At 50.2% G+C, this 18585-nt stretch overlaps 1 protein-coding gene across 2 annotated transcripts; it reads right to left on the reverse strand.

The window, feature by feature from the left end:
• Window positions 1-5750: 5750 nt before the first annotated feature.
• Window positions 5751-13866, reverse strand: MUL1 (mitochondrial E3 ubiquitin protein ligase 1). 2 transcript variants are annotated; one of them, XM_042952440.1, is made up of 4 exons: window positions 13619-13866; window positions 9662-9749; window positions 9133-9253; window positions 5751-7724 (listed from the first exon to the last, which is right to left on the reverse strand). In XM_042952440.1, exons 1-4 carry the CDS (start codon window positions 13736-13738, stop codon window positions 6995-6997), a joined length of 1059 nt encoding a protein of 352 aa, XP_042808374.1. In that variant the 5' UTR covers window positions 13739-13866; the 3' UTR covers window positions 5751-6994. The 2 variants fall into 2 exon arrangements, with proteins under 2 accessions (XP_042808374.1, XP_042808375.1); XM_042952441.1 differs by lacking the exon at window positions 13619-13866 and adding an exon at window positions 13254-13590.
• Between the last annotated feature and the right edge of the window lie 4719 nt (window positions 13867-18585).

Below are 18585 nucleotides of genomic sequence, written 5' to 3' on the forward strand. Positions count from 1 at the left end.
ATGCAACATCATTTAATGTCCATGAGGACCGGTAAGGTTGGCAGGGCAGAGGAGAGACACTTTCCACCATACGGTAGGGAAAAGTCAGTCCCAAACAAGGAAGGTGAACTGCCTGGCTGGAGAGAGAGCCCTGACCAAGACCCCAGGCCTCCCAGCACAGAGATCTATCTACTGGACCCGGTGAAGAGCAAGTGAAAGAGAGTAAATCAGAAGACCCGGGGTCACTCCCAGCTACACCCCTTCCTACCTGTGTGACTTTGAGGCAGTCACTTCCCCCTCTGAGCCAGAATTCCTCTCAGCTATAAAATGGGGGGGGGGGGGGCGGGTAACCAGACCAGCCTCAAAGGGAGACTGTGTGGATTGGATGAGGGGCTGTTGGGTCACTCAGATAAGAGCAGGGGACAGCTCCATGCTGGGAGTCTTACCACCCAAAGCCTGCCAGGAGTGGACAGAAGGGCCCTTTCTTCTGAGGAAAGGAACTTCCTATGTAATAGGGAGAGTGGAATTGAGAAGCGGTCACCGCACGGTCACAGAGGCCCTCCCCATCCTGCCCTGCCAGACCCGGAGCTGGGCAGGGGCTGTGGAAGAAGGAAATCCCGTCTGCGAGGGCAGGTGCCAGGCACGGGTGAGAAATACACCCACAGAAGCAGAGAGCCTAAAGGAAGCCTCGAGGAGGAAGACAGATCCACACGCAGAGGAAGACACTCTAACACACACTGGAAAGCAAGAGGCAAACAGGGCAGACAAGAGGCAGGACTGCCAAGGAAAGCAGTTGACAGCTGTGTCTCATACAAGCAGCCTAGAAGGGGCCAGAGGAGCTGGGTACACGGACGAGGGGCCAAAGGCAAAGATAGCACAGAAGAGACAAGAGCAAGGACGGCAGGCCAGGCTGAGAGAAGCAGGATTTCTCCGCGGAAAAAAAGGCTTCCGGTGGAGGGGAGAATCAGAATCTATGCCATACAATTTTTTTTCAGCATCCTTTACCAGTATGAAGTCATCTGGGTATTTTAAGAACATGTGATGCATTATGCATATCTCATTTTTGTTGAAAGAAGCCTGGGTTAGTATATTTAAAGATGTGAATGCCTGGAAAATTATCGGGGGAGAAATGTGGGATTGTTCCCCACCCCCCCCAGAATTTTCTGGGCTTCTCAAAACTTTCACATCTGCACCCAGCTTCCTTCGGGCAGAGAAAGGAAGGAACCCAAGAGAAAATCCCTGATTGTCCCCCTTTCCGGGCTGTGGCCCGCTGGCCCTGGGATCAGCAGCCCAGGATCCTCCTCTGACTGGGCTCTCAGGCCTCTGAGGCCTGTTGCCCACCCGGAGCGGAAGAGAAAATTGACCTTTGGAAACGCGGCCTTGGTTTACACCCGAGTCCTCGAGCCGTCCTCAACCGTGGGGACACAGCGCCACCTGGAGGTCATGGTAGACACTGCAGCACTAGGACAGATGGCCGGCAGAGTCCTGAATCAGGAAGGGTAGGAAAAAATAGACTATGGACAAACTTATTGCAAGCATTTATGAAGCTCCGCCCTATGAAGCACCTTAAATACTAGGAAAGATGATGAGGGGATGGGAGGCCTGCAATTGTGGCGACTTGGACATGAAGATTAATATGACCTCATTTTTAACTCCCTCCCCGCGGCCTAGAGAGCATTCAGGTTTACGGATACAGGGTGCCTGGCACATGAGGTGCCTAATGAATGCTTGTTGAGTTCGGTTGTGGCCCTCCAGAGTCACGGCCCAACCCTGGAGGGATCTGAATTTGAGGAACATAATGGGAGGCCGCTCCGGAAGGGACAGAGGATAAAGGGTAAGCGATGAAGGCCTTGTAGTTTCACCAGGCAGACCCTCACCCAGGCCCAGTCAGCCCCTCTGCCCAAAGCCAGTGTCACTAGCTCAGCCTCGTGCGCCCTACTCTTGGAGAAGGGAAATGCCAGGTCCCTCGGCTGGCATCTGGAAAACAATAAGGCAGCTGCAGGGGAAGTGACTAATGAGCACTCCAGGGAGCAATTCAGGACATCATACATCGAAACTTCTCCCATTCAAAATTGATAAGTTACCACTATCTAATTAGAGAGAAAATGTGCTGATCTCCCCAGCTTCATGGGAACGTGGTCCTGAGGCTGTTTGCGGGCAGCTAAGCCTGAAGAGGGCCCACATCTCATCTGTCAGAGCAGCAGCCCCAAAGAGAGCCTCACAACTGCCCTCCTCACTCCCTCATGCATTCCCATCTCTGAGACGCCAACTGTCAGAGCTGGATGGAGACTTGGAAGCTTCTAATCTGACTTGCTCCTTTTCTAGATAGAGCTGAGGCCCAGAGAGGTTAGATCACTCCGTTAAGATCACACAGCAACACAGCCAGGACCTGAGAGCAGTCCAGCCTTCGTGCTGCCAGTCCAGACTATTTCCCACCACACAGGGACGTTGTCCCAACTTTGTGTGGAGTCCTCAAGGTTCTGGTCAGCCTGCTGGACGTGATGTTTCTCTGACACAATTTATCCACGTTGGCTCGAGGCCCTAAGAGGGGTTCTTCCCTCACTCCTTACAACCAAGTCATGGCCCAGATCTCTGGTCCAATAACCGCCCCCGGCCCCAGGCAGCCTTCCAGAACCATGTTCCCCACACCTATTTCCCTCACTAGTCAACTCACTCACTCCACATACACTCATTGCTTAAGCTCTTGGGCTTGGAGTGAGACCGCCTGGGCTTAAATCTTGTCTCTCTTGTGAGCTTGGCAAGATCCCTGACCTCTCTGGGCCTTGGTTTCCTTTTCTTTAAAGGAAGAATGATGCAAACACGTAACTCACAGCGGGTTAAATGGCATCAGTCACGTGCAGCATTTAGTGAGTACCTAGCAAAGAGCAAGCCCGAAGTTAGCTCTAATTAGTGCACAGTGATGACCAAAACATCGTGCCTGGCAAGAACTAAGATACGGAAACTGCCCAAGACGTGGGCAATTCGGTTAAGGGCAGGAAAGGGAAGACTCTATTAGGGAATCTCAGGGGAAGGGGCTCTAACTCTGCCTAGGCATCTAGGAAGGGAGGAGACACCACCAAGCTGAGTTTTCAAGGGTGAGTAGATGTTAGCAAGGTGAAGAAAGATCTGGGGTTCCAGAGGCAGGACTCAGCATGGCACATTTAAGCAACCTCAGTGCCTTTGCTGCCGGAGCCCCAGGTGTGAGAAAGAGAGCTGCAGAGAGGCCTGGAGAGGTGGCCAGGGGCTGGGTCACACAGGCCTGCAGATGCCATGGACGAGTCAGGGCTTGGGCCTGGAGATGACAGGGAGCCTGGGGAAGGGCTTTAAGCAGAGAAGGGACACGATCAACTTGGTGTTTCAAGTAGGTCATTCTGGGCTCTGTGGGGTAGATCTTCTCTGCTTGGCTCCCCTTCAGCAATGATGTGGTGCCCTTGGATGGTTTATTTTAAATGGTCAGGGAATCTGCTCTAACCAGGCCAATTTCAAAGGCCCATCCTAGCTACGCTATTGTGTGGACCACATATATTCCCAACAACTGAGAGTCACCACACCCGTCCAATAGGGTTTACTTGCCTTTCAGACAGTTGGGGTTTATTAAGACAACTCTGAGCCCTTTGAGGGCAGAGGCTGTTTTATTCATTTTTGCATCTCCAGGCACAGAATATACATTTAGCACGTGTTTGTTAGATGAGTAAGTGCTCGTCAATGATACCAAACTCTTCCTCTGAGCATTCCAGAGGCCCTGTGGGATCAGCACTGGATCCATCACCCAACTGGGGGTTTCATGGCCTAAGACCAGGGTGATAAAGGGTGTCAGATTGGCCAAGTTTGTTGTGCTGTTGTTTGCTTAATTTTTCTGCATGTTATTTGCTTTTTAGTTGTTCCACATATTGTTGCTTCTAGAATATTCTGTCATAATTCTGAATGGGTTAGGATTCCAAAGACCTGCCTTCCAGCTCCTGTTTCATCAAGATAAGCTAGGGAACCTCAAAGCCTTACCCTGTGGTATGTAAAACCAGGGTGTGACTCGTGATTGTTAATGTGCTGACTGGCTTGGAAAACACTATGTGTCTGTAATACTCAGTTGTCTGTTGGACAACTTCCCTTCTTAGCCTCTCAGGCTTCATGTGATAAAAGACGAACTGCCTTTGGTCTTTTATCACATTAGGCATTATAGTCAGACCTTGGTAGCCTTCAGCACATCACATAACCTGTAAAAAGGGGTGATTCAGTCTCCCCCGATTGCTTGCCCTAAGTCTAAGAAACAAGGCCTGTAAGGAAGCTAACGCTGCCTGGCTCCTGAGGATGTGTGGCTGTAAGCACAAACATAACCCTCCCTTTTCTCACTTGTAAACTGGGGGTGACAATATCCACTTCGTAGACCACACGCATTAACACATATGAAGTGCCTAGCAGACGTTCAAAGCCAGGAGTGGTTATTCAGGATGACTTCCAAAGCTGTTTGCCTAGGATTAAAGTGGTGAGCGTAAGGGTTGAATCAGCAAGGAATTGAAAATTCTCAACTATCCCAAGGCCAATCCAGAACTAACCGCTATGTCCTCACCCCCCCTGTCATGCCCTGCTCCCAGCCTGGGCCCATCTCCATCCAGCATAGGTCCTGTTCAACCTTCTTGGAGACGAGGCTCCCGGGATGGAAGGTGGGAACTGCCACAGGTGAACGAGACTGTGACAGTCCCAGCCCCAGCTGGGCTAGGACCTAGCAGGGACCTCAAATCCAGAACCTGAGGATATGTGTGCCCATGTTCCCAACCGGCTGTCACTTCCTAGGGCAGGGACAGTGTGCTGCTGTGGGTCTCCCCCAGCTCCACTTGGAAAAAACACTTGGGGCAGATGCGATCTGCCCAGATCTGAGCGGGGCTGGCGTAGAGCAGGCTGCCTTCCCTCTTCGATCACTCTAGTCTGATTTTTCGCATGAAATCTGTGCCGAGGGCTGAACTCTTGGTAGACTGCCATGCACACCCACCGCAGGCGGCTCGTTCACCCTCTGCCAAAGGCCCGAAGGACAGGCCAAAGGGGGCAGGTGCTTTCAGGACGCTCGGCCACCCCCTCACCCTGGCCGACCCCCAAGGCAGCTCCATGGAAACCCAAACTCTCCCCACCTCACCGGACAGGACTTGGTACAGGCACAGGGGTTCTCGCGTCTGCCTGTTCCTGCACAGCCGGCCCCTCCGCTAACATGGGAGCAATACCTTGTGGGATATTCCCGCACACGGAGGAAATTAGCCAGCCCCACTGCCACAGCAGGAGGGGGCTTTGAAAACATCTTGGCAGTTTAAATGTAGAGCCAGCACCTACCAGCTGCAAGCCCCCAGCCCAGTGAACTTCCCCTCTTGGGCTAGTTCCTTGACTGTGAGAGATGCCATGAGAGCCTGCAGGTTTTGTGAGGATTAACCTGCCTTGAAATTAAAGCTTGAAAGAGCACAGAGTACAACACTCTGAACGTCAGTTTCCTCCCCGCTATCCTCCAGCCCCCCAAGGCTGTCCCAAGGTCTCACTGCCCCTCTGGTCAGGACTTCTTCAAAGACTGGCTGTCTCAGTGAGGCCAGCGCCACCTACAGACTGGCCTCCGCCTCCCCAAGCTGCACACCACCTGTGCGTGGGAGCCCCCAGCCACCTCTCTACAGAGAAAGAAGATACACACAGAGGCCTTGAGGTCCCTAGATCATCCCACCGCGGCGGGATTCCATTCCATCTCGGGCAAGCCTCAGCCCAACCATCGAACTTTTGTTGACAAAGCAACAGGCTAACACTTGGTTGTAACGTGTTTAATTTGTGCTGTCCACACTGGATGCTGCATAGAACTGGAGTCAGCCCCCTGAGAGCACCCCCACCGCCCCCACACAGAGGAGGATGGGGATGGATGTTCAGAGCCAGGGAAGGGAGAGAAGAGCTGTGTACAAGACTGTGACTCCCGGGAGGGGGTGAGAGGTTCCCCTCCTCGTCTGGCAGGTGAGGGGGTGAACGGCAATCCAGAGGGGGCGATGTGATTACACCCACGGGATGTTAACTTTCCCACGTGAGGAGGCGGGACCCTGGAAAAGGCTCTGTGCTCAGGGTGCTGGCTGGCTGCTTGTCCTCGGTGACAGCCTTGGAGGGAAGCGGAGACGGCCGGGAGGCCGGGGCTGCAGAGGCCTTACCGCTTCCTTCAGGTGGCGATGCCTTTCCAGCTGATCTCAGGCCGGGAGAGCTGGAGCCAGCCCTCGGCCCCCTCAGGTCTCGGGAGGTCCCAACCAGGGCCGGAGGAGCGCTCTGACGGCCCTGCCTTTAGATCACCGGAAGGGCCACGGCCAAGCTGCCGTCTTCACCACCAGGGACCGCAAGACAGCGCAACTGTCCCTTCAAGTGACCGCTCTTCAGCTTGCCGACCAGTTCCCATCTTTTAGGTAGAAGGCAAATGCCAGACTTCACTCTCTTCCGTCCTGACACACATGTGCACACATCTAAGAGGTAAGCCGGTGAGGGAAAGGGACACGAGTGACGCGGCCAGCCTGGCTTCCTCCTGGGGTACAAGCAAGACTGAGAGTCTCTTCAGAGGCAGCTCCTCCAGACATACACCGCACCCAGAGCCCGACTTCTGCCTCCCTGCTGGCTGAGTCACTCAAGGCTGAAGTCCACAGGAACGAGCAATTCCCCAGAAAGGACCAGAAGACACCGGAACAGAAGAGCCAGAGGTCACTGGCTCGGGCCCTTGAGTGATGAGGTGCTGTCAGTCACACGCACACTCCTCAGGTTCCAGGAAGGAATGCAAGGCCACCACACCCAGCCAGGGTGGGGCTGGGATTCTGAGGCAGTGCTGGAAGGGTCCCCCTCAGGGTGGAAAGGCATCATCTAGTGCTAGAGGCGTGAGATCGGACTCCCCCAGTCCCCTCCCTCGGTCGTACCTGGGATAACAGCTGCCCCCATCACTGCTCTGCTAAAGGCCTCAAGACGAAAATTCCTGAGAAGGCTGGGGGGGGGGGGTCCCTTCACGTCTACCTGTGGGGCTTCCAGACTGTTAGCTGTTGAACAAGGGAATCACCCGGGTGATCTCCTGTCTGCAGATGGGGCACTTCTTGGGCTCCGGCAAGGCGCGGTAGCACTCGGCACAGGAACAAACGTGCCCACACTCCAGAAAGACGCAGGACTTGAAGTTGCTCAGACACACGACGCAGGCGCTCTTCAGACTCTCCCTGTCCTCAGGCTTGGCGCGGCTCAGCAGCTGGGCCTCGTGCTCCTGGAACTCCTTCTCCATCTGCCTGAGGCGCAGCCGCTCCTGCCGCTGCAGATAGTGCTTTCGGAGGACGAAGAAGAGGGCCGCGCATGTGGCAAAGCCGAAGACCAGCGTCAGGACCTTCCAGAGCCTGACGCTCGACTCCTGCCTCTGCAGCAGGCTGTCAAAGTCCTGGCTGCTTAGATAGTACTGCATGCCCTGCTTGGGGGGCTGCAGGCGGACGGAGTTGTTGTCCAGGACCAGCTCGCCGACCCCCGTGAGCGTGGCCCCAACCTTCAGCATCTCCTCGGTCTCCTGGATGCCTTTGGGCCGCTCGCCGCTGATATAGTGGCCGATGACATCAGTGAAGGACTGGATGGAGGGGTGGAACTTCTCGTACACAGTCTCCAGGCCCAGATCCTGGGAGTCCAGGGGCTTCAGCACTCGCACGGCCATGTCCACGCTGTCCTCGTGGGGTACCAGGTCAAAGGGCACCGTATTGGTCCTCTGGTGAATGATCTTTGAGCAGTCATTCCTAAGACAGCAAGAGAGCCCAAGATAAAATGAAGGACAGCAAACACTTCATGCCCAGGCAGAGACGGGATGGCCGAAATGCCAGGACAGGATAAAGTTTGAAATACCTAGAAGAATACACACAAATCGCTACTATCCGTGTACCTCATAATAGGGAAGCTCAATTTTTTAGGTTCTCGGGCAATACCAGTGGGCAATAAACACTGTCACAGGTCACCTCTGCCATTTATTTCTCTTTGCCACATTCAAACATCCGATTTCTTTAAAAAAATTAAAAATAGAACTACGACAAAGGTGCCCAGGTGGCTCAGTCGGCTAAGCATCTGACTTCGACTCAGGTCATGACCTCACGGCTCATGAGTTCCAGCCCCGCGTCGGGCTCTCTGCTGTCAGCACAGAGTCCGCTTGGGAGCCTCTGTCGCCCCTTCTCTGCCCCTCCCCCGCTTGCATGCACTCTCTCTCTCTCTCTCTCTCACGAGATAAACAAACATTAAAAAACAAACAAACAAACAAAAACTACCATATGATCCGGCAATCCCAATCCTCTGGGGTTACATCCCAAAGAACTGGGGTCAGGATCTCAAAGAGGTAGCTGCACTCCCCTGTTGCCTGCAGCATTGGTCATGGGAGCCAAGACACGGAAACAACCTGGGTGCCCGTCAGCGGCTGAGTGGTTAAAGAAAACGTGACACGCACACAGTGGGACATCACTCGGCCACAGAAAAGACGGACACTCTGCCGTCTGTGACGACAACAGGGATGAGCCTAGAGCACGTCGTGCTGAGCGAACTGGGCCACTCAGCAGAAAGACAAACGCTGCATGATTCCACGTACACGACGATCTGAAAAGGTCACGCTCACAGAAACAGAGAGCAGATTGTGGTCACCGGGGGCTGGGGAAGAAGAAAACGGGAGTTGTTGTCCAATGGGTATAAAGTTTCAGTTATACGAGGTGAAGAAAGTCTGGAGATGTGCTGTAACAGCACTGCCCGCCACGCTCCCAAACGCGCCAGAAGGGTAGATCTCACGTTACGCGCTCTTACCACGATAAAAAACAAAATACAGAACAAAACACCACCACACAAAAAACTAGGTCAGTTGGAAAAACGGTTGTCTGTGTGATGGCACAAAACTGTTGCAATAGATGCTGAATTCATGAACCCACGCCATAAATCGGTGGTTCTCAAACTCAGTGGGCATACCAACAGATTCCACGCCCCCCACGGTGCGAATGCTGGCTCGGTAGGTCTGGAACGCAGCCCAGGAACCTGCATTTGAACAAGATGCCTCGGGGACTCTGATGGAAGAGGTCTGAGCACGCTGTCAGCATGAAGAAACTGGTCTGTGTGGGACACCAGCGTCTGAGCCGACCAACCGTGAGGGGTGGCGAGGCGAGAGGGGATGCGTACCAGAGGTGGGTGGTTCGATTCCACACCATCTTGTGCTCCTGCAGGGTCAGCCGCTGAATCACTCCCTTGCAATTCTCCACGAACTGGCTGTTAAGCGTTTCTTTAACCGATCGGACAGCTCCTAAACGGAAACAAATTATTCGCCTTCTGAAGAATTCTTCCGCCCTCTCCTTTTACGGTGATTTACATTTTGTCTGGGTTGAGCTTAATTAATCAAAATGATGAAAATGATTATCACGGCAGGTTATGTTTTGCGGGCGCTCTGCTAAAGCACTTTACAAGGATCCCTCATTTCAGCTTTACAACAGCCCTGTAAGGGAGGAATTCCTTTACAGATGGGGCAAGGGAGGTTCAGAAAGGTTCGGTGGTTGCCCCCAGGATCACACAGCAAAAACCCAGGTCTTTCTGACCCTGAAGCCCAAGTTCTGGACCACTGCCCCAAGGCTACAAAAGGCCCTCAATGTCAGCCAAGATTTTTATCAAACTTTTAGAAGAGGAAGTTTTTAATTTTACCAATAAATAAACATACCTTCAATAACTGCATAAGGCACACATTTTCCTGGAGCTTCTGAAAGAATGCTCTTCAAGTCTTCACCCAAGTGGATTCTTTTCGCTCCCTAAATGCAAACAACATATTACGCTGACTGATGAGTACTGCGCGTTCTATCAAACCTAAAGGCCAAACAAGAAAATGACTGTTTGCTTGTCTCATGTCGGGAGAATGAGGAAATCAGGCAGGAAGGAGCGCGTGGAGAACCACATCCCCAAGCTGTGTCCCAGAAGTTGTACCACATAACCAGGCGTGTGCCATCTAGAGACCGGGGTGCCGTGGACATTCTTTCTCCTGTTATTGGAAATACACCCTCCTTTGCGTTTTAACTTCTTTTGGTGAAAACAGCAAAGGTACTTATCAGCTTTCATACCATAGACTGACCATGATTTAATCTCTTCCTGACAACACCGAACTGCGCATCCAAAGGGCTTACGTGTAAAGCACCTAAACGGGTGCCAGACGCGTGGCAGTGGCCCGGGCAGCGGGGTCTCTGAGCAGGTCTCCGTCCGTGCTCCCCGTTACGCATGGCAGGAAAGGGGAGCCTTCACTTTGCAGGGTGAGGCTCTGTTTGCTGGCGCTATTCTCCCGCTTTCCCGTTCGCCGTCCTACCCCTGGACAAGCAGGCGAGCACGGTGACCGCCACTGCCACCTCCCTACTCCTGCCACCCCTCCTTCCGTTCGGCCTCCGACCTACCGTGCGTGGGGACCCACCACGCCTGGCGCCCGCTGCATCACAAACAAGACAAAATTAATAAAATCAATGACCGTGTCCTGAGCATCCATGCGCCAGGCACTGTGCTGGGCGCTGGGCGTTCAGGGATGAAGGAAGGACACTCCCTACTTGCGGCATATCGCCGCCAACAAATCTGAAGAGGCCAGGCAAGTAAAGCCTCTGGGAGTGAGGGGGTACTTGGCACTCTGAGGTCACTGTAAGGTGAGGCTAGTGCTATACAGTAAACGACAGGAGCCACGTCAATACAAACTTATTAACCACCTACCCTGTGAGGATAATACAAAGAGCAGCCTAGCAACTCATGCTTACAGTCTATCGACTTGTTTGTTATCTGTCTCCCTCCCCCGGACTATTCAACTCTGGGAGATGGGACCTTGCTTGTCTTGTTCACTGCTGTCCCCCCCCTAGTGGCGAGAACAGTGCCTGACCCATAGCAGGCGCCCAATAGGTGTCTGATGAATACATTAGAGAATAACCACTCAGACCCACTACAGTTGACCCTTGAACAATGCAGGGGTTAGGGGTACCGATGCCCCCCCACACTTGAAAATCTGTATATAACTTAACTATTCATAGCCTACTTTGACGAGAAGCCTTACTGATAACATAAGCAGTCAACCAATACATATTTTGTATACGTATTTTACACTGTATTCCTGTACTAAAGCAAGCTAGAGAAAAAAAAAAGTATTTTTTTAAAAAATCGTTAAGAAAAAATACATCTGCCATCCTGTACTTATCGGAAAAAAATCTGCGGATAAGTGGACCCGGACAGTTCAAACCCATGTTGTTCCAAGGTCAGCTGTATACACCAGGCACTAAGCTAGACACTTTAGGTGCATACGTTCATGTATCCCTATACAGTAGACATTATTATCCCCAACTACAGACAAGGAAACGGAGGCTCAGAGAGGTGAAGTGATTTGCTTGAAGTCACACAACTGGGAAAGTATCCACCACAGAATGGCCAGTTAGATTTTAATTTTTTTTTTTAACGTTTATTTATTTTTGAGAAGAGACAGACAGAGCATGAACGGGGGAGGAGAGAGACAGGGGGAGACACAGAATCCAAAACAGGCCCCAGGCTCTGAGCTGTCAGCACAGAGCCCGACGCGGGGCTCGAACTCACGGACCCGTGAGATGATGACCTGAGCCGAAGTCGGACGCTTAACCCACTGAGCCACCTGGGCGCCCCTAGAATTTTTTTTAAAGATGAGTGGGAATAGGGTCAGAAAGACCTGGGGTTGAACCAAGCTCCAGTGTATCTGCTATGACTTTGAGCAACTTAATTTACCTCAGTCTCCCTTTCCAAAACTTTAAAAAACTGGGGAGAAAATGGGGCGCCTGGGTGGCTCTGCCGGTTAAGCGCCCAACTTCAGCTCAGGTCATGGTCTCACAGCTCGTGAGTTCGAGCCCCGCATTGGGCTCTGTGCTGACAGCTCAGAGCCTGGGGCCTGCTTCAGACTCTGTTTCTATCTCTCTGCCCCTCCATCTCCCTCTCTCTCTCTCAAAATATAAGTAAACATTAAAAAACTTTTTAAAAACCTGGGGAGAAAAATCTCACCGGAGTTTTAGGTGTACTAAATGAAGCTTAAGGTGTGGGAGAGCCTAGCCCAGGGACGGGCACATAACAGGCATGCAGTATGTATTCCCATCGCCATGAGAGATCCACAAGGATAAGACTCAAACCTCCTCTGGAAGTTTTGCAGTCTGATCAAGAGAATAGACTCTAAAATGTTAGGAATCCCGACTCTTTCCAGGAAGGGGCTTTTTCATCCTCATTTGGGAACTAACTGGCAAGACTTTTCGAAAACGGATCCTGGAGAGTTCACGGTTTCAAAGCTCCCACATTCAGCCAGCCTGATGCCAACCTGATTTCTGACTTTGAGAGGCAGCGAGTGAAGTTATCAGTTACACTCCCAGCCAATCACTTCAGGAGTGACTTATTTATAATCAGAAAAACAACTGGGCAGCTGGAATCTCACGAGGAGGCCATATGCACCACAAATCCAACTGCGTGGTAACCCGGTTCATTCCAGATGGATTCCAACACGCCCCTCGATAGCAGGGATTCCACTGAAAACGATATGATGATAATGAGCTGAGTCTGGTTTAGGAATCCTTCTTCAAATAAATGTCAAGTTAAGCCCTAACTGCGATATTGGGACATTTCAGCCAAAAGGAATCGACAAACATTTACTGAGCATCTATCACTCGTCAAGCACGGAGTTAGAACCTAGAAGGAAAGAAAGACAAAGCACAAATGAGACCCTGCCTCCGACCTAAAGAGGTGCATCTCTCATGGGCCAGACATTCACAATAAAGCAATGTGGTCAATCGGAAAAAAAAAAAAAAAAAAAAAAAAAAAATCCCACACTTGGAATCAAAAGACCTCACGTTAAGTTCCAACCAGACCAGCTGTAAGACCTTTCCTCTGACTCTCAATTTCCTGCTTTGCAATCTGGAGGGAACTGTCATTTTCTCTACCTCAAAAAATTATCGTGATGAAAAAAAAAAAGATGAGAAGGTGCTAAGCTGTAAAGGGCAGCCCAAGGAAGAGTTATTTTTAAAATAACTAAAATATTAAAAAGGAAGAGTCTGTAGAAGCAAGGAACTGAGTAGTTACATAAAACGGGCAAAGTCTAGGGTTTCTGCACTTGCTATCGCCTCCATCTGAATTGTTCTTCCCCTAGACACCTGCACGGTCTCCCTCACCTCCTCCTGGGCTCTGTTAAATGTCACCTTATTTAAAATAGCAAACCTCCCTTTCTCCAGCATTGCATTTCCTCTCTTCCCCACATTATTTTGTAGTATTTTTCTCCCCATCTGTCATACCATCTGATGTACTTGTTACTGTCTGTCTGCTTGTACCAGAATGCGATCTCCGTGAGGGGAGGGACTTTGGTCCCCGAGGGCCTGGAGCAGAGTCGGTGGTCAACAAATAGTTGTCGAATAAAGTCATGAAATCGAGATTCCGAGTAATGAGAGGGGCTTCGGAGGAAAGGGGGCAGTGAAACGGTTATTACGAAACCCGAATTCTGGTCCTAGCTCTTCCAGGGACTGGCGGAGCGACACCTGTCAGGGCCGGTTTCCCCTTTGGCCAAGTTTCCCACGCTGGAGCGGCCCAAGGCGAACCGTGGGCTCACCAGGACCGGGGGCAGGGGTGACCCGGCTGAGGCCAGGCTGGCTCCAGCACTGACCTTGAGCTCTTGGGCGACCCGGGCCTTCTGCCGGTACACGGAGTACAGGACGGCGGTGACGACAGAGCTGGCGCCCAGGAGGATGAACTGGCCCAGCGAGGGCCGCCCTCCGCTCTCCATGGCCGCGTGCCGGCGGCGACGCCGAGGTCAGGCCGCGCGCCCCCGGAGCTCCGCCGCCCTCCACCCGGGACCGCGCCCCCGCACCGCCCTTCGCGAGACCCGCTCTCTGTCCCCAGGCGATGACGCGCCGCGCCGGCACCGGAAGTGGGCGGGGCCGAGCAGACCGGAAGGCGGCGTTGCCGGGGTGATCGTCCGGCTGCGGCGGCCTGCACCGCGGCGGGGTCTCCTTCGCAGAGGGGAGGAGAGGGATGGTTTGGGGGAGCTCGGCGGCGGCTTGTCGCTCCGGACCCTTCTTCCCCTTGGACGCGCGGCGCACCGGCCACAGTTGACGTGCTCGCGCCGCCCTGGTCTCCATCCGTCTGGTTTCCTGGGCTTACTGGGTTGTTTGATGGGTTCTTGGATGGCTCCAATCAGTAGATTGAGAAGAAAGAAGAGGACGAGTGTTAGCAGGCACTTAGGAGTATTGCACATTTAAGCTGATGGCAAACCTTGAGCCTCGGATTTTATTCTTCCACTTTACAGACGCGAAAACTGAGGCCGGGGAAGTTAGGGAATATGCACAAAGTCACACTGCTAATGAGTGCTAGAGAGGAATTTATCGCACTCCAGAGCCCTTAACCTCCAAGAGGGCAGATTATATCACCAAAGTAGCCCTTTAATCTGCCATCACCCCTACAACAACATATTTGTTAACTAATAATTACAGCTATTTTGTTGAGTGCCTGTTATGTGTCGGCTACTGTGACAAAAGTATTACGGACATGCCATTTAATCCTCACAAGACGACTATACAGCAGCTTCCAGACTATCTTCTGACCTCTTTAGTGATCTCTTAACTAAAATAATCAGAAGATACACAAAATCTTACCCAAAACATCCGTGTGTTCATCAAGCTGGCTCCTACAGGTTATGCTTTAAATTCTTGAAAATGTAGGAAGGTACCCACTGGTCAAAATTAATATGTAACATGCATCTAAAATCTGTAAATTTCGCCACAAAAATAAAACCTCTTTACTAAAGAAATTGGCTATCTATGACATTTTCGACCACATTCCTTAATTATCCTTGGAGTCAACCAAGAATTACTTGGAGTCTAACCAAGAACACGGGGTTAGAATCTCCAGATTGTTAACATCTCCAGATACTTTTGATGATTTTCAATCCAAGAGGTGATTGTGAATTTGTCACACGCATATACACTTAAAATGAAGTCTAACTTTAATTTTATTAATGGAACTTGCCCAAAAGTTAATAACACATTGTGTTGGCAAAGGTGCAGGGACAGAGGCTGTCATATATTGCTGATGGGTGTGAAACTGCACATTCCTCATAATTAACAATTAGGCAATGATGATCAAGAGTAAAAGTGCCCACACCCATTGGCCAAGAAATTCCACCTCCAGAAATTCTCCCTACATAAATTCTTACACATCTGAATATGGCAAATATACACGATTATTCATTGCAGCATTGTTTTTAATAACAAGAATAAAGACAATGTCAACGTTATCAATGGTTAATTGGTTAAGTAAGTTTTAAAAATAGGTGTATATGAGGGGCACCTGGGTGGCTCAGTCAGCGGAGTGTCCGACTTCGACTCAGGTCATGATCTCACAGCTTGTGAGTTCGACCCCCGCGTCAGGCTCTGTGCTGACAGCTCAGAGCCTGGAGCCTGCTTCGGATTCTGTCTCACCCTCTCTCATTCTGCACCTGCCCCGCTCATGCTCTGTCCGTCTCTGTCTCTCTAAAAAATAAACATTAAAAAAATTTTTTAAGTAGGTGTATATGAGCATAGTAATGTGAAAATGCCAAGTGCAAACCTGTTTAAGTATGATCCCATTTATTTTAAAAAGGAGGGAGGGAGTGCCCGGGTGACTCAGTCAGTTAAGCATCCTACTCTTAATCTCAGCTAGGTCACGATCTTACAGTTTGTGTGTTCAAGCCCCATGTTGGTCTCTGCACTGATAGCATGAAGCCTGCTTAGGATTCTCTCTCTCTCTTTGTTCCTCCCCCACTTGCGCATGTGCTCTCTCTCTCTCTCTCTCTCTCTCTCAAAATAAATAAACTTTTTTAAAAAGGAGGGGGAAATATATATGTTTACATATATCTAGAAAGATTCATAAAAAGCTGATGATATTGGTTGTTTACATAGAAAGGAATCTGGTGGCTAGAGAACAGGGTGACTTTTGACTCTTTTGTACCTTTTGAGCATGAAAACGTATGGCATGTTTTGAACTAATAAAACTTGATTTTAAAAAGAACAAGAAGAACACGCCGCTCCACAACCCATGATTATGAGAGCCTCCTGCATCCAAGGCTCTGGCTGGGCACTAGAAGATACAACCGTATATACCCAGCCTCTGCCCTCTGGCAGTGTAGGGTCTTGGGGAGAAGCAGAAATGGACAGTTATCTGCTATCCGGGCCCAATGGAATTAGGGCAACCAAAACTCCGCCCGCATAGGGAGGTGCAGCTTCCTCTCCTCACTAGGGAAGGAATTTGAGTTCTGTAAACATGACGGAGGGTGGAGTGGGGAGGTGGGAGTAGGAAAGACTTCATGCAGAGGAAGGAAGATAAGCAAAAAGTGCAAAGCTACCAAGAGCTGGCTGGGACAGCCCGAGCCCAGGACACGTGATGACAGAGAACGGGGAGCAAGTAATTAAAAAGGAAGGTGGCAGTCAGGTCCTGTAGGCTCCTAAATGTCAAAACAAAAATTTCAACTTCTTCATTTGGGAGATGCAATCTAGTAAAGCTGGCTGAGAACCAGCAGCACGTGATCTAATCTGGTTTTGGGTTTTTTTTCTTTTTCATCATCAAAATCCCTATATCCTTAGCACACAGCAGGGGGAAGAACAAAAAAGGGAATGTAAAAACGCAAACAGGTGTGGCATCTCCACTAAAGGGTCCTTGTTTATGGGTTCTGATTATTTGCTTTATTCTACAGACCCTTTCATGGGTTCCTTGGGAGCTTGTTAAAAGACCATCAGTCTTAAACGAAACAGTTTGATTTTAACCAACCCTGCCATTTCTTTGCCAAAGGCTAAAATCCTTCATTAGCCATGCTGAGCACAGTCCTATTGGGCCATTTTGAAATGTGCATGATGTGGATCTTGTTAGGAACGATTGAGAGATGGGCAGTTTCGGCTGCTGCCAGATGTCCCGAGGGAGCCATTCCCAGCTCAGAATGGCTGTCCTCACTGAATCACGAGGTGAAGATGAGCCTCTGATTTCAAGAGAGTGAGTTAAGTTCATAACGCACCAGGCGGAGACTCTGGGAGGTGGGAGTTGGGGGGCAAACCTGAGACAGATGGGTTACCAAGGACACTGCCACCACTGGAAACACTGAGTACCAGACTTTTGTCATTGATTTTCTCTCAGAGGAGCAACAGTTCTCTGTGAGCCTCTTAGGCTGTCCGTCCAGTGAGGCATTTAGCAGAGTCCAGGCACCAAATAAAAGGAAAACTGGCATCTTAGCCGCTGCACTGATGTTCCCAGACAGGTGCCACAGGAGACAGAAAATAGAAAAGATTCACATCCGATTGTCATTCAGTGTCCTTACAGAACTTTCCATGGGGAGAGCCACGAACATCATAAGTATTAGGAATTATATAATGTATTTAGCATATTTTTAATGAGCATTTTCCGCATGCTATGTACTCTCCCAGATACGGTGGGACATGAGGATAATGTACAGGGCATGCCCCCTAACCTCTCGCAGAGTACAGGAGACTTTTTCTTCTTTTCACGATGATTGAAACTGCACCTGTTTGGGTAAAGAATCTGAGATGACTTCCTAAGATAGAACATACCAAAGAACAGATAAATTCAAAACAAATATAGAAATCAATCAATTAGGGGCACCTGGGTGGCTCAGTCAGTTGAGCGTTGACTCTTGGTTTTAGCTCAGGTCATGATCTCAGAGTTCATGGGTTCGAGCCCGGCATCGGGCTCTGTGCTGACAGCACGCAACCCGCTTGAGATTCTCCCTCTTCCTCCGCCCTCTTGGCTCACTCTCTTTTTCTGTCTCAAAAATAAATAAATAAACAATTTTTAAAAGGCAATCAATAACAAAAATCAGCTAAAGGAAGCAAGAAACGACCTGTTACTAGGCCCCTAGAATGAGTTAATCGTTACAATTGGACACCATCCTTGACTGTGAGCTTCCCAACAGCCATGGCAAAAAGGAAATATGTTGATTTAGTAGAAAACATGGGGCAGCAATCCCTATCAAAATAACACCAGCATTCTTTGCAGAGCTAGGACAAACAATCCTAAAATTTCTATGGAACCAGACAAGACCCCGAGTAGCTAAAGCAATCTTGAAAAAGAAAACCAAATACTGGAGGCATCAAAATCCCGGGCTTCAAGCTATACTACAAAGCTGTAATCATCAAGACAGTATGGTACTGGCACAAGAACAGACACTCAGACCAATGGAACAGAATAGAGAACCCAGAAATGGACCCACAAACGTATAGCCAACTAATCTTTGACAAAGCAGGAAAGAATATCCAATGGAGTAAAGACAGTCTCTTCAGCAAGTGGTGCTGGAAAAACTGGACAGCAACATGCAGAAGAATGAACCTGGACCACTTTGTTGCACCAGACACAAAAATAAACTCAAAATGGATGAAAAGACCTAAATGTAAGACAGGAAGGCATCAAAATCCTCGAGGAGAAAGCAGGCAAAAACCTCTTTGATCTTGGCCACAGCAACTTCTTACTCAACATGACTCTGGAGGCAAGGGAAACAAAAGCAAAAATGAACTACTGGGACCTCATCAAAATAAAAACCTTCTGCACAGCAAAGGAAACAATCAGCAAAACTAAAAGGCAACCGACAGAATG

This window comes from Panthera leo, chromosome C1 (assembly GCF_018350215.1).
Source record: "Panthera leo isolate Ple1 chromosome C1, P.leo_Ple1_pat1.1, whole genome shotgun sequence".
Classification (NCBI taxonomy): domain Eukaryota; kingdom Metazoa; phylum Chordata; class Mammalia; order Carnivora; family Felidae; genus Panthera; species Panthera leo.

What these genes read in the sequence shown, in the direction of transcription:
- MUL1 (XM_042952440.1), bottom strand. Translation starts at nt 13,738, where the DNA reads ATGGAGAGCGGAGGGCGGCCCTCGCTGGGCCAGTTCATCCTCCTGGGC. An exon ending in GGGTCGCCCAAGAGCTCAAG is followed by an intron (nt 9,750 to 13,618) that starts GTCAGTGCTGGA and finishes GTTTGCATTTAG; the next exon opens with GGAGCGAAAAGAATCCACTT. An exon ending in AATCGAACCACCCACCTCTG is followed by an intron (nt 7,725 to 9,132) that starts GTACGCATCCCC and finishes TTGCTGTCTTAG; the next exon opens with GAATGACTGCTCAAAGATCA.